The sequence below is a fragment of the Rattus rattus genome, chromosome 2, assembly GCF_011064425.1.
Source record: "Rattus rattus isolate New Zealand chromosome 2, Rrattus_CSIRO_v1, whole genome shotgun sequence".
NCBI classification, from domain to species: domain Eukaryota; kingdom Metazoa; phylum Chordata; class Mammalia; order Rodentia; family Muridae; genus Rattus; species Rattus rattus.
Window position 1 is genome coordinate 96,574,629 of NC_046155.1, and position 14,960 is coordinate 96,589,588.

General features: G+C 42.7%; 1 protein-coding gene across 2 annotated transcripts in view; it reads right to left on the reverse strand.

Moving 5' to 3' along the window:
• Positions 1-6,644, reverse strand: part of Acer3 (alkaline ceramidase 3) — an 88,646-nt gene extending 82,002 nt beyond the window's left edge. Inside the window, exon 1 of one of the 2 annotated variants that reach the window (XM_032892983.1) lies at positions 6,461-6,644. In XM_032892983.1, coding sequence (XP_032748874.1) covers positions 6,461-6,563 — 103 coding nt within the window. In that variant the 5' untranslated portion in view covers positions 6,564-6,644. The other variant, XM_032892984.1, reaches the window with a different exon arrangement.
• Positions 6,645-14,960: the final 8,316 nt, after the last annotated feature.

Below are 14,960 nucleotides of genomic sequence, written 5' to 3' on the forward strand. Positions count from 1 at the left end.
TTACACAGAGGTTTACAGCTGTCTATAACTCTAGCTGCAAATGTTGTCCTCTGGCCTTGTTGCACATTATGCAAGTGGCACACTGACATACATGCAGGGCAAGACACCAATACATATAAAATAAAAATAAACCAGATAAAACAATCAAGATGTAAAGTGCTTATCTCACATGCCTGAAGTCCTGGTTCAAAGGGACATTTTATAGAAAATAAAATGATATACAGAGAATAAGTGATTTACCCACAGTCACAAGCCTAAACTTGAGCAAAGTTCCAGACTCTAGTGTACCGGCCTTTCTTTTATCCTGCTGCTTTCTCCACAGTAAAACTTTCAAGATTTTCGTGTTACCATAATGGTTCTTGCTGTCTCTTTCTGGCTCTGTCATTTTGTTGAGTTCTAACATGTCTGTAACCCAACACAAAATTGTAAACTTACTGAAAACATTGACAATGTTTTTTGGTTTTGTGCTATTTTTTTTAACTCAACGGTGTGTTTCTCAAAAATAAACTTTGTAGATGACAACGCAATGATAGTGTGTTGCAGTATCAAGTTAGGCACAGCCTAAAGTCTATAAATCTCTTTTAGGTTTTAGGTAAGTATCATTTCACTTTGTTCCAATGCACCCATAAATATATCCACCTCAACACCAAAATCACTTACTTGCAGTCACTGAGTTAGATATATTAAACTTAAATCTTTTTGTACACTAAATTTGGTGTTTCATTTGTCCTTCCTTCTTCAGCTGACTTATGCTGCTTTTGAGCTGTAAGTTGGATAAAGTATTGCCTACCTGTTTTTCCTTAGGTAAAGAATTCTCTTGGGGCATGTAAAATGGCTTAGTGGGTAAAGGAAGCTGCCATCAAGTGTGAGGACCAAGCCCCAGTTGGTAGAAAACAGAATTGACTCTCACAAGGTGTCCTTTGATGGTCACATGCATATGCACACATACTAAATAAATAAATAAATAAATAAATAAATAAATAAATAAATAAGAAGTTTAACAAAAGAATTAATTTTCTTTAAAGTGTCAGGAATGGCATATCTGCCAGCCCACAGATACCCAGGTCTAAAAGACTCCTAATGAATAGTCACTTATTTCAAGAAAAATGGAAGAAGCCTGAGAAAAGAAAAGAAAAAGGAAAAAAAAGGTAAGAAATCAGATATCTCTAGTGAGACATATGTATGAGAGACAGCCAGTTAAAGCTTTTCATGCTGAGCTACATAGGAAAAGAAACAAACACCTTTCTCCCATATAAGTGAATCTTACAGCCATGGAGACTGATGGCTGCCTACTTCCTGCTGTGTGGGTCTTATAAATAGGATTGAAAAATGGCAACAAATCTATTAGGAAACACAATACTTAGCTTAAGCCATCCCAACTCCAGAACAAAAGGAAGACAAACATTGTTTCCATCAGTAAAGGTGTAACCAATCATGTTCCTCTAACAGAGGAAAGTCATAACTAAGAATTTTAAAATATTCTTTAGCTTTTTGAAAAATAACTTCTATAAAATGTAAATTCTTGTACATTCTTCTATAAATACATTTTTAAATGAATCTCACTTGAAAGGAGCAGTGTAAACAGGCCTGATATCTCAGGCCTGCAATCATAGCTACTGTGAAGGCTAAGCCAATAAATTCAAGGCCTGTCTGAACTACACATAGTGACTTCAAGGATAACTAGGGGAAATTAGTGAGATTCTGTGTCAAAATAAAAAAAAGAGAGTTGAGCCCTAGCTCAGTGGTATATGGATGGATGGATGGATGGATGGATAGAGAGAGAGAGAGAGAGAGAGAGAGAGAGAGACAGACAGACAGACAGACAGACAGAAAGAAAGACAGACAGACAGACACCTAGAAATGTAGACATTAAGTATAAATACATAGATACATCCAGTCCTAGGTTCAGTCTCTAGTCTTGGAGGAAAAGCATCCTACTGGCCTTTCCAACTATATGGACAGAGAGGCTGCCAATACATAACAGTTTTACAGTCTGAGACAATGACTAAAGAGCTCAATAAATATTTACTAAATGACAATCCTGAAAAAAAAAAGATTAAAGGCAGGACCTCGCAATACCTAGGGTGGCTTCAAACTAGCGAACTAAGAATAGCCTTGAACTTCTGACTCACCTGTCTCTACCTCCCAAGTCCTGGAATTATAAGCATGAGCCACCACACCCAGATCCCTAAATAATTTCTGACTGAGTAATTTATCCACTAAGTCAATAAAAAGCTTAGAACTCTCTTCCTTTAGGCAATATTTCTTCCATTGAACCACTAGTACTTGAAATGCCACTTTCTGTGATGTGGTAGATTGAGGCGGTAACTTCTTTCAGTCCTAATTTCTCTTTTTAAAATAGGGCAGCATCACCTTCTTCATAGGAATGTTTTGAAAATTATTAATACACAGACAATCTTCACTTAGCAAGCAGAGCTCCAATATGTACATATTTTAGTTTGACAGAATTTAGTTAAATAAAACCAATTCAACAAATTACTACAATCTTCACTGCTAAATCTTCAACCTACATATAACTATACAAATATTTTTTGTGTGTGACCAACTAAATCAATTCTTTCAAAGTTGGTTACTTTCAAAGTCATTGAATAACTGGCCAACAATAGGGACAGAGATACAGAGAAATGGAAACCCAAGGAAATATTGCTGCTGCCATCACTAAAGAGGCTAAAGATATACTGCCTGAGGAACTTATCAACTAAAGAACAGTTGTGGAGAAAAGAACTGAAGATAAGCCACAAGAGTGATACTGACCAGCAGCAAACAAAACTAAGTCAATTCTAACTAAAAGAAGTCTTGGATATATTTCACAATATGGAAAGTGCAAAGAATAAAACACTGAAAGATTATCCAAACTCAGAAAGGATTTGTCAATGCACAAGAAATATATCCGTTCAACATTACATGGTGAGAAGGCAAGTCCTGTTTAAAATACACTTGATTCATTATTTTACAAAGAAATAAAACATTCTGTGTGTGGTAGCAGAGGAGCATGTGGAAAGGTAAGAGGACTACTTGTAGGAGTCAGTTCTCTCTTGCCTTGTATGTTTAGGGAATTAAACTCAGGTCATCAAGGTTGGCAGCAGGTAAGTGAGCCCTATCTTGCCAGTCCTGTTTGACAAAAGCTTTGAAAGTTTACAAAACAGTTGTTAACTTTTCAACTATTAAAAGCCTGATAAACTGCGTTTGGTCCCTGGAACTCACGTGGTGGAAGGAAAGAACTGACTTCTGCAACTTATCCTGTGGTCACCATACAATGTGGTTCATGCACACTCCCTCTACCACATAAGCAAAGTATCTTGTGTCCAGTTCTAGCTCGCACTGTTATTGGTATAGTCTCACATGAAACAGGAACCATTTATCCCTACAACTTTTGGCACAGTGAGAGGCTGGTTACTTCTTAACTAACAACTCTCTACCCCTTCCACTGGTCCTAAAAAGTTCTATCGATATGGGCTGATATTAAAAGATAGATTTTCAGGACTGAGAGTTACCAATGCCAAAGATGTAGCTCCCCAAGCTCAATTATTACCCAAAATGCACACACTGAATGGCAAAAGATGGCTGAACAACTTGAATGGTGGCTCAGTTTGTCTTTTGTGATAATAGAGAATCCCATGTCTGTTCTCCCTTGAATGCAAGAGCAGAAAATACCTGAGGGGGAAGCAAAAGTGCATGATAGATTTAAGAACGCAATCCCAACTGAATACTCTTTCAATGCCACTTTACTGCACACTTAGCTAAATTATTTCTTAGCAATATATGCTAAGAGATGGTTCAGCCATTGAAGGCTGGGCTTTCAACCAAAAATACAAGAAATATACACTCCTTCCAGAGATTGAGTCTCCACTCTTGTGATATCAGCCTTGGGATGCTAAGACAGGAAGAGAATCAAAAGTTTGAGGTCAGCCCAGCCTACACATTGAACCCCTAGAACATCATCTGGGCTAGAGACCTTTCTCAAAACAAAACAAGCTAAAAATTAAAAATTAACAAACATTTCAAGTTCTTAGTCTGTGAAATGGGTAAAATGCCTTCTTCATAGAATTACTGTAAAACTCAAAAGATATAAACATATCAAACTATGGTACTCAGTGAGTGCTCAGATAATAACTACTGCTATCCTTGATAATATTATCATTAAAACTCATTAATGTAAATGTGATAGAACTACACTTGTCAGGAATACACAGTACTATTAATCAGCTTTCGCATGCTTGTTTATTTTGGCTTTTGTTGTGTTTTGCTGAGATGTTGCATAGAGCAGAGCCTGCTCTAGAACTCATTTTCCTGCTCCCACCCAAGTGCTGGAATTGTAGGCATGTGTCAACACATTCAGCTTTTTTAATTTGCCAAATCCTCACACTCCACATAACAATAGACATCCACCATTATGTTATACCGTCTGACAATCTGACTCAACTTCCTTCAGGTCATCTTCTCCCAACGTAGTACACAGACAGTTGCCAACACATCCACTTACCCTCTTCATGCAACCCCTTTGATTGTTATGTCAAAACCTTCCTACAGTCAACTCAGTTTCCTTTTCTGAGGACATGAAGAAGTAAACCATTTCCCATTTCTCAGAGCTATTTGCCAAAACACTAGTGTCTTCCTCTCTCACAGTTCAACTGTTCTCACATGACTCAACTGTCAGTTTTCTCTTTTGATTCTAATCTAAAACCTTGGTTCTAAACCAAAAGTCTTTATTACTAATGTAGATTAATACAACTGCAAAAGGCTAGTACCTTTACTACACTATTCCTCCTAAAATAAATGACTTTAGTGAGTGATGCCAATTTTAGCACCTTCAATGACAAACGGCTCTTGCTCCCTTACCCAGGGCCAACTTGTCCCATGCCAGTATCACTGCTTAGAAAGTTTTGTCTTATGTTGAAATAAAAATCTTTCCCCTTGCAGTTTTCTGCAAGGTATTTTCTTCTACCTACTGCACCTAATTCTACAATCTAGAGAAAGTGAATGAACTCCAAGCCTATCCAATATTTGAAGACCCCTAAGAGAGGAAAAATAAAAAGCTACACATTCCCGCCTCAAAGAATAGGATTTTAGGTCTCCCTGGCGGTCATGAGCCTCTGGTATTCTTGCCAAAAGTGTCTAAAAAACGAAAGGCAAAGTGCTTGCTTTGCCAATGTTTGGGTTGCCAAGTAATTACCCTATAAATGATCCCCTTTGCCCATTTTCTCCTTTACTGTATAAAAAACTATTAATTTAAACTAGAGGTTCTGACGCTCAATCTAAATCATGGTCTCAAGGGCATAGGACTAACGTCCTGAAAAAAAACTGCAAGACTTCTATGGGATCATCTGGCATGAAACCCATCCTCCAGAAGGTCTCAAACACAAAATGTTAGCTAAGAGTTTTGCCTCGCGGCCTAATAAAATGGGTCCATTCAAAAGAAGGCAGTAGCAACCAAAGACTATTCTCTGCTCCTTGCCAGAAACCAAAAAAGGACGATCAAACACTGTGTTCTCAAAAGCTAACCAAAATGCATAGACGAAGTGGCTGATTTCTTTCTCTCCTGGTTGGGATAATCATGTAGAAAACACACACACATCAAAGTGGATGGAAGAAGTGGCTGATTTCTTTCTCGCCTGGTTGGAATACGAGAAAACCCAAATCTGGCCAGTAATGCTGGTCCAGCAGCAGCAAATTGTTAACTCTAAAAGTGCTTTCATGGAAATAAGTGTCCTCAGATGACCACTAACCCCTAGAAAGTCTGATAAGCTAAATGCAGAGGGGAAACAAGGAGAGTTAAAGTCTCTGGGGAGAGCGGCGGGGGAAGGAAGGTAGTGATTAGATGCTCTGTCTACCACTTCTAGAGCAAGATGATCAGTGATCTCTGATCCGGTAGGGGTGGAAATAGGAGTGGGAATGGGGGCGGAAGGCTCCAGCATTGAGAAACGGTAACTGTCTGCCGGCAGTGAAAGTGGTCTAAAGAGAACGAAGAGATGAAGGAAAGGCCCCTGAAGAGTTTCCCAACTTGGGGGAGGATGAAGCCAGTAAGTATCCCCTTCTCCGTGCCCGGCTGGCTGAGGCCGGGTAGCAGCAGTAGGGCTAGCGTTCAGGGCCCTCTCGGCAGAGACCTCCTCAGCCCCGACTTCAGGGCGGGCAGTGCCCGGCCTGGCAGCAGCCGCGCTCAGGTAAGAACTCCTATTTACAGCGGAGCGCCTCACGCTCTCCTCTGAGGTCTAGGCGCGGCTCGGACGTCCCTTTCGTCCCCAACCTGAAGGCCCCCTGAAGCCAGCCCCGGCACAACTGGCGGCCACGTCGGCTCCCCGGCTTCCCACGGCCGCGCACGCCCAGCTGCCGCTCCCGGGCCCGGCCTGGAGCCTACCCTCGCGGCCAGGTTCGCCCTCCGCGTTCTCCACACGTCTCCCCTCAGCGCGCGCCCTCGCTCCCCGCCTCAGGCTCCACTCACAGAACTCAGCGACGAACAAGGTCACCGCATAGTTCTCCTCACACCAGTCCAATGTGGAGGTCGTGGGGCCCCAATAGCCTTTGCGGTCCACAGCCGGAGCCATCGCGCCGACGCCCCACACTCGGCTCGGCCGCTCTCGAGCCGGCTCAGGCAACGCGCGCTCTCCGGCTCCCTCCTCCCTTACCCAAAGGGCAGGGGCGGGGCTAGAGCCGTCACTGAACCTGCCCAGCGGCAGGCCCCGCCCACCGGACCTCCGGGCAGTCCCGCCCCCTTCATAGTCCCACCCACGGCTCCCGGGGCAGGCGCGCCGGGCCCACCCTGATGGCGTGGAGAGATTCTGTAGCTCTCCGGCCTGGGATGGGAATCCGGGGAAGTGGGGGAGGTTGTTATTCGCGGGAGGAGTTAGGGAAGCGGGGGCCAGGGGTGTGGGTTGGGGAACAGAGGAGGAGGCACGGCCGACTTCGACGTGCGGTGGAGCAAGATCGGAGGCTTCCAGCACCCACTTTTCTGTCATGATGGAACCAAGCCTCTATATTGTGGGGGCGGTCTGTTTTAATTGGGGCAAGAATGAGAAGAAACCTTTCTCTGTCAAGATTAAACTTGCACAGTGAGGCACCTCAGTGCGTAACTCTGACCACGAGCCTCAAACTAGAAACAACACCCCCAGGCAGTTCTAGAGATTATCAGGAAGTCACTTTGAGTTCCTGTAGAGACAAAGGAAAGGAAGAACAACAACTCAGAATGGACAGAATGAGAAATGCATATTGGGATCCTTTAAAAGTATACACTGAGTAAAGCACTAAAAAGTTTGTGACTTCCCTTTAGGCTTCTATGCACTGGTTTTCTGCCTTCTTAAGTGAGTTTTACTTCCTTGTCAACCACCAGCCTCTTACTGCTTCCAGCATCAGAATTGGAATACATCTCAACCTCCAGACTGGGCTATTAAAGTCTGTTAGATGGTTCATGGGTTTGTCTAGAGGCATTTTCCATGCAAGCCTGGTAGACTAAGTCTGATCTTAGGAACACATGTAAAATGCAAAGAGAGAACTGACTTCATAAAGTCGCCCTCAGATCTCCATACAGGCAACATTGCACACATGTTTACACACACACACACACACACACACACACACACACACCACATACATGCACACGAGTATAATAAGGTACAATTATAATAAGTAAAAACTTAAAAATAATAGATACATCCTGTTGCCTTTTGTGTTCAGTTCCATCAAGCTTTCCCCATGCTGTGAAGATGCTGCTCAGCTCCTGAATTTGGCTGACTTCCCACTTTTCTTTAAAGCCCAGCTCCTTGAAGACCTCCCTTACTTTCACACCTGCGAGCCTTTTGCCCATCGCTCTTCTCCTATGCCCAAGACACCATGAACAGAGGCTGCTTCTCATACTTTGTGAGCCAGCCTTCGAGATTCTGCCTGGCCACACTGTACAAAATGAAGAATACAGAACAGGGATATATAATTGTTATTTTCTAAGTGAGTCTGATGAGCTACAAACAAGGGGGAGGGCCAGAGATGGGCAGCGTTATTCACAATGGGGTGCCATTCCAATGGGCTTATCACAGGTGATCCACTGAAAGTCAAGGTGCATCTGTATTTGCTTTTAAACAAATATTAGTTAAGCCAGACAGTGGTGGCTCATGCCTTTAATCCCAGCACTCTAGAGGCAGAGACAGACAGATCTCTGAGTTCAAGCCCAGCTGGGCCTACAGAGTGAATTCTAGGAAAGCCAGGACTACATAGAAAAATACTGTTTTGAAAAAAATGTTTTATTAGTTTATTTTTATTTTATGTGTATAAGTATTTTGCTTTCATGTCTATCCATGCATGTACTCCCCAAGGAGACCAGAGAGGGTATGGTATTCTCCTACTGGAGTTGCAGCCAGTTGTGAGCTGCCAAATGGGTGCTAGAAACTCAACCCCAGATCTCTGGAAGAGCAGCCAGTTCTCTTAACCGCTAAGCTTGCTCTTTGAGTCCTATATTTACTTTTCAATTAACAGAAAGAACCCCAGTTTTGAAAGCTTTTAAACAGACGACTACTTCCCCAAATGGCAAAGAAATCCATTCCACAGTTTGTTTGGTTTGGTTTGGTTTCTCCAGATGGAAAAGAAATGGCACCTGAAGTTTACCTCTGGCCTATATACACACACTCGGGCACACAGACCGGCACCTACACGGACACTCACACAAGATCATATTACGTGGGAACTGGTGAAAATGAATTGGACGTCTACTAGAAACCAAGACTTAAGCGCAGCGGTGGGAAGGCAGAGTAGAAGGGCAATACTTCTGTATTTTTAACTGCTGAAATGGAATGCAGCAAGGCAGCACCCTAACCGAGGAAGCTGTCAGACTGATTTTGCAACAAATGCTTAATAAACATCTGTAACGTATCAGATAGTATCCTAGGCGATTGAAGAGGACAAAGCAGATTTATATTCCCCATGGATACGCGGCTGTAACAACCACAATACATAATGCACTCTGCTCCTAAATAATTTTGAAATCTAACAGTCCTATAAATCAAATACGGCCTTCATCCATATGATGAAACTGACCTGGTAAATTAAAATCGTCTCTCTAGGACACTGGAAAATAGCTGGGACCCTAGGCCATCTAATGAGAGGGTCGTGTTTGTATCTCCCATGCCTAGCTGGTCCTCTAGGAGCTCAGAGGAAGGGGATGTGAGCTGAGCTAATGAGAGGACTGTGGGCTAAGGACCAGCACTGTGGTAGGTTCACTTTCCACCCAGTATGGAAAATCAAGGTTTGGCAGATCTGCAGGAACGATTTCATTTGAAATCCAAAGGATCTTAAGCAAGAGCTTGATGTAGGTACATTTGCCAAAGGAAGGGCAGATAACATTGATGTGGGTACATTTCTGAAAGGAGGGCAGATAACATTGATGGGATACATTTATGGGAGGGAGGAAGGACAGATCAGCATAACTGGGCAAGACCTGAAGCTCTTGAACAGGTGAACCACACTATTGATGAAGAAAGCACACATTTCTGAGAAACAGGATTTGTAAGCAATGTAAAGGAAGGGTTAAGGGAGAGAGACAAGATGGAGAGTTGGGCTCAAGCCATTCCAGGCTGATGGGCAAAGCAGAAAGTGACTCTGGTTGCCTTAAGTTGGGCAGTCTGTAAGAGAATGTGTGGAGATACATTTCTGGGCAAGAAAACAGCATGCAAGGGCTTGAAAGGGCAAGAGAAAGGCAAACAGAATGAGGCCTTTAGAGTGTTGTGCTTGTATGCAGAGGCGGGGGCAGGGTGAGAGCAACCATTAGCCAAGGATTGAAAGCTCTGGCCTAATGTACTGTAATGAGACCCTTACTGTGTGAATCCCAGCAAAAACTAGGGGTGTGTGTGTGTGTGTGTGTGTGTGTGTGTGTGTGTGTGTGTGTGTGTGTGTATGTCCAAATGTGTGCGATAGACAGGGTATGTTTCCAAATTTGGAGGGGACAACAATCAAGCAAGTCAAAGGGCTGTGGTAATAATCTTGATGATGGCTGGCCAGGTCATATGAAGGTGCACCACAGTCCTGGGCCATTCTTCACCAGCTTCTCAGGCCGGACATCCAGGGTTCATCTCACCTTTAATATATATAATTTTTAGTGAGGAATCAAGCAAGGGCAGAGGTCCAGATCTCTCACCTGAGCCCCAGAATGGGGTGGGCTGACTCAGGGAGACCCTCTAATCACCACAGGTCCCAGGACAGGAGCCAGCAAAAAGCTCTTTGTACAATACAAATTGATTAGCAGGTGAATAACGGCCTTGTCACATTACTTGAAGGTTGCAAATAAAATAATAATGTCCTGGGGCTGAGGGTTCACTGAATAACCTTAAATGGATTGTTTCGTTTTGAATGCCAACAATATCAAAATAACCTGCCCAAGTAACAGGCATGCCTCCCTTCAACGTCACCTAGGAGCCAGCCCTCTCCAGTCCCTAAGGTCATAAGGGCCAGTTCGCAGATGTGTGCCTTTCCAAGCCCATTCTTTACCTCTACCTCAGGCTGTCAGTTACCACCTCCATACCGGCTTGAAGCTCAATCTCTAACCCACATCTGTCTCCAGGGCCTTAGCTCTTGAACGATATTGTTTTGGAATATAAGATCACATTTTGTCACTCTCTAGTTAAAATGGCAGTTTGAGTTCAAATGGAAGAACTGTTCAGCATCTTTAACTAAAGAAAGCATTTTTTTCCCCTCAATTGAAAGTAAACAAAGGATCCAAGTTCCTACCCAGTCTGCCCAGTGCAGAAAGTGAGTTTGGTTCTGATTTTTACCTGCCTCTAATAAAACGTAAAATTTGAGGCATTGGGCCCCATGCTATCAGATATGAATTGAAAGCTGCTGCATATTCTTGGGTTGGCCAAAAGCATCCAGCTGTGATCCGCAGCAGGAAGGAAGGACAATTAAGGACAAGGGCAAAGGCACATCCGAAGTTGTCCTGATTTTATCTCAATGTTATCAAGAAGACAATATCCTTCCGGGAACCTTCATTCCAGTAGGGTATCCACTTACAACTATTTGGCCAGAAACAACCGTGGGAGCTCAGAGACAATGACGGAGAATCCGGGGAGGCTGAGGAAAGAGTCTAGGAAAGAGTTTGAACAGGGCTGTCACCCCAAACAAAACCAGCTTCTCTTAGGAAAGAACTCATCCAAATGACCTTCTGAGCAGTGCCATCGGACAGTTCACAAGGATCTCAAATTCAGTGAGTTTTAGAACTGACCCTGCTGCTTCCTCTAGCGTGCTGGTTTCTCCACTGGTGCTTTCTTTACTAGGGGGATGAAATGCAGAGCCATTGACCCAGTTTGCTGAAGAACGAAGGAATGGCCAACTGACAGCTAGTTGTCCCATCCCATCACATCTGAGCAGTGACCAGCTCCTGTTGTCACTCTCTGTCCACTTCCTTCCTCCCTCAGCCTTGCCTCCATGCAGGCTCTCATTGCCTGTGCTCTAACAGCCCTGAAGAAAGTATTGTCTTGTCCCATCTCAAACTTCTTCTTTATGTGATGGCTGCCAGAGGACCTGTTCCTGAACTCAAAACTGTCACCGTCTTTCTCCAAGTAATAACTGTGATTTCCCACTATCTATAGAATAAACTCCAAACATCCTGACATTACCTGCAAGGCTCTTTGTCACCCATGTTCTGGCACCTCTTAGGCTTTATCATCAGATTTTCTCTCTCTCTCCTTAAAAAGGTCTCTTGGTCTCCTCTTGCTCCTGGGGAAGCTCTCCCCATCCTCCTGTAATTTCTGTTTCTGTACTATAACCTTCTACTGTGATCCTGCCCCCCACCCCCAAACAATCACCCATCCTCTAACTTCTCAGCAAAATTATGGTTTGTATTATGTCACAAACCTGAAGAAGCAAATTGTCCCACAGAGTGTGTGCCTTGTGCAAGTACATTGGTCATTGTGAGACAGAGACCCAGCCTGTACCAGGACAAGAAAAATGTCTTGGTCCCCTGTATGTTCCCAGTATTCAGAACAGTTCTGGGTGCAAAATTAACCACCTGTCTACCTCCAAACCATTGGCCTTACTCTCTTCTGGGTTGTCTCAGCTACACAAAACAATGACAACTAGTGACAGGGTAGCAAACTGATGTCAGCCATATCAACTAATGAATGAGCCAAACTCTTCCAATAATTCTTGGGGTCTTCTATGTCCCAAGTGCTGGCATTACAGCTAAGAGCTACTTACCATGTCTGTATTGTGCTTGAACCCAGGGCCTTGTGCATGGTAGGCAAGCACTCTGTCAACTATGCAACATCCCCAGCAGTGCCTTTTAGTATAGTTGAGGCTTTTTACAGCTCTAACTCTTTAGCTCCTTCTGAAAGAAAGGGAGAAAGAAAGAAAGAAAGAAAGAAAGAAAGAAAGGAAGGAAGGAAGGAAGGAAGGAAGAAAGAAAGGAAGGAAAGAAGGAAAGAAAAAAAAAGAAAAAAGAAAAATCAAACATTCCACAACCAACTGTAACTCCAGTCACACGTGTTCTAATGCTCTCTTCTGACCTCCCTGGGCATCTGCACCCATATGACACAGAAACATACATGTAAGCAATCGTGCATACACATAAAGTAGAATCCTTCTTTAAAAGGATGTTAAGTACATTATGGTTGTTTGAATGAGAATGGCTACCATAGGCTCTTAAGTTCGAAGACTTGGTCCCCAGTTTGTGGAACTGATTGGGAAAGATTAGTTTGGTCAATGACCCTTGTGGTCAAAAAGAGAATTGGCTCCTGCAGGCTGTCCTCTGACCTCCACATGAATAGCATGGCATGGGCTCACGTATACAGACACACATGTACACTACCTAAACTAATAAAGCAAATGTAAATTTAAAAAGAACTGGGTGATGGTGAGTCCTACCTTTAATCCCGGCACTTGGGAGGCAGACCCAAGCAGATCTCTGAGTTTGAGGCCAGCCTGGTCTTCAGAGTGAGTTCCAGGACAGTCAGGACCACACAGAGAAACCTTGTCTTGGGTGTGGAGGGGATCCAAAATTCTTGGAACCAAAACCATTTTATGTGTACTGATATCTTGCTTGTATGTGTGTCTGTGCACCAGTTGCACGTCTGGTGTCCAAACACCGGAAGAGAGCATCACCTCTCCTGCAACTTGGTTGTGAGTCACTGTGTGAGTGCTGGGAATGGAACGTGGGTCCTGCCAGTTCTCTTAACCACTAAGTCATCTCCCCAGCCCCTGTGCAATATTTTTAATGCACCTGTGTTCCCAGCACATGAGGCACCCAGTCACTGGCCAAAAAGTTTTAGATTTTGGAGAATGTTGATTTTTTTATTAGAAACAGTCACTCTGTATAAGGAAATACTTAGATGATTCTAAGCTGCTTGAGTGTGGAAATTATGTTATTATATTTGTGAGTGTGCTTTTGTGTGTGTATGTGTGTGTATATGAGTGTGTGTGTGTGTGTATGAGAGTGTGTGTTTGTCACCAAATGTACAAAATAAAGAAAGAATATTAAAAGCAGTAAGGGGAAAAGGTCAAGTAACATTTATCGATTTTATTCGATATTAGAATGGCTACTCCAGCTTGCTTCTTCAGACCATTTGCTTGGAAAGTTGTTTTCCAGCCTTTCACTCTGAGGTAGTGTCTGTCTTTGTATCTGAGGTGTGTTTCCTGTAGGCAGCAGAATGCAGGGTCCTCATTGCATATCCAGCTTCTTAATCTATGTCTTTTTATTGGAGAGTTGAGGCAGACCTCTCAGAATCACAAGCAGACTTCTCGCCAGAGACAATGAAAGCCAGGAGATCCTGGACAGATGTCATACAGACCCTAAGAAAACACAAATGCCATCCCAGGTTACTGCACCCTGCAAAACTCTCAATTAACATAGATGGAGAAACCAAGATATTCCATGACAAAACCAAATTTACACAATATCTTTCTACAAATCCAGCCCTACAAAGGATAATAAATGGTAAAGCCCAACATAAGGAGGCAAGCTACACCCTAGAAAAAGCAAGAAACTAATCGTCTTGGCAACAAAACAAAGAGAAGAAAAGCATACAAACATAACCTCACATCCAAATATGAATATAACAGGAAGCAATAATCACTATTCCTTAATATCTCTCAACATCAATGGTCTCAACTCTCCAATAAAAAGACACAGATTAACAAACTGGATACACAGTGAGGACCCTGCATTCTGCTGCCTACAGGAAACACACCTCAGAGACAAAGACAGACACTACCTCAGATGAAAGGCTGGAAAACAACTTTCCAAGCAAATGATCTGAAGAAGCAAGCTGGAGTAGCCATTCTAATATCGAATAAAATAGATTTTCAACCAAAAGTCATCAAAAAAGATAAGGAAGGACACTTCATGTTCATCAAAGGAAAAATCAACCAAGATGAACTCTCAATCCTAAATATCTATGCCCCAAATACAAGGGCACCTACATACGTAAAAGAAACCTTACTAAAGCTCAAAACACACATTGCACCTCACACAATAATAGTAGGAGATTTCAACACCCCACTCTCATCAATGGACAGGTCATGGAAATAGAAATTAAATAGAGACATAGACACACTAAGAGAAGTCATGAACCACATGGACTTAACAGATATTTATAGAACATTCTATCCTAAAGCAAAAGGATATACATTCTTCTCATCACCTCATGGTACTTTCTCCAAAATTGACCATATGATTGGTCATAAAACAGGCCTCAACAGATACAGAAAGATAGAAATAATCCCATGCGTCCTATCAGACCACCACGGCCAAAAGCTGGTCTTCAATAACAATAAGGGAAGAGCACCCACATATACATGGAATTTGAACAATGCTCTACTCAATGATAACCTGGTCAAGGAAGAAATAAAGAAAGAAATTAAAGACTTCTTAGAATTTAATGAAAATGAAGGTACAATACCCAAACTTATGGAACACAATGAAAGCTGTGCTAAGAGGAAAACTCATAGCTCTGAGTGCCTGCAGAAAG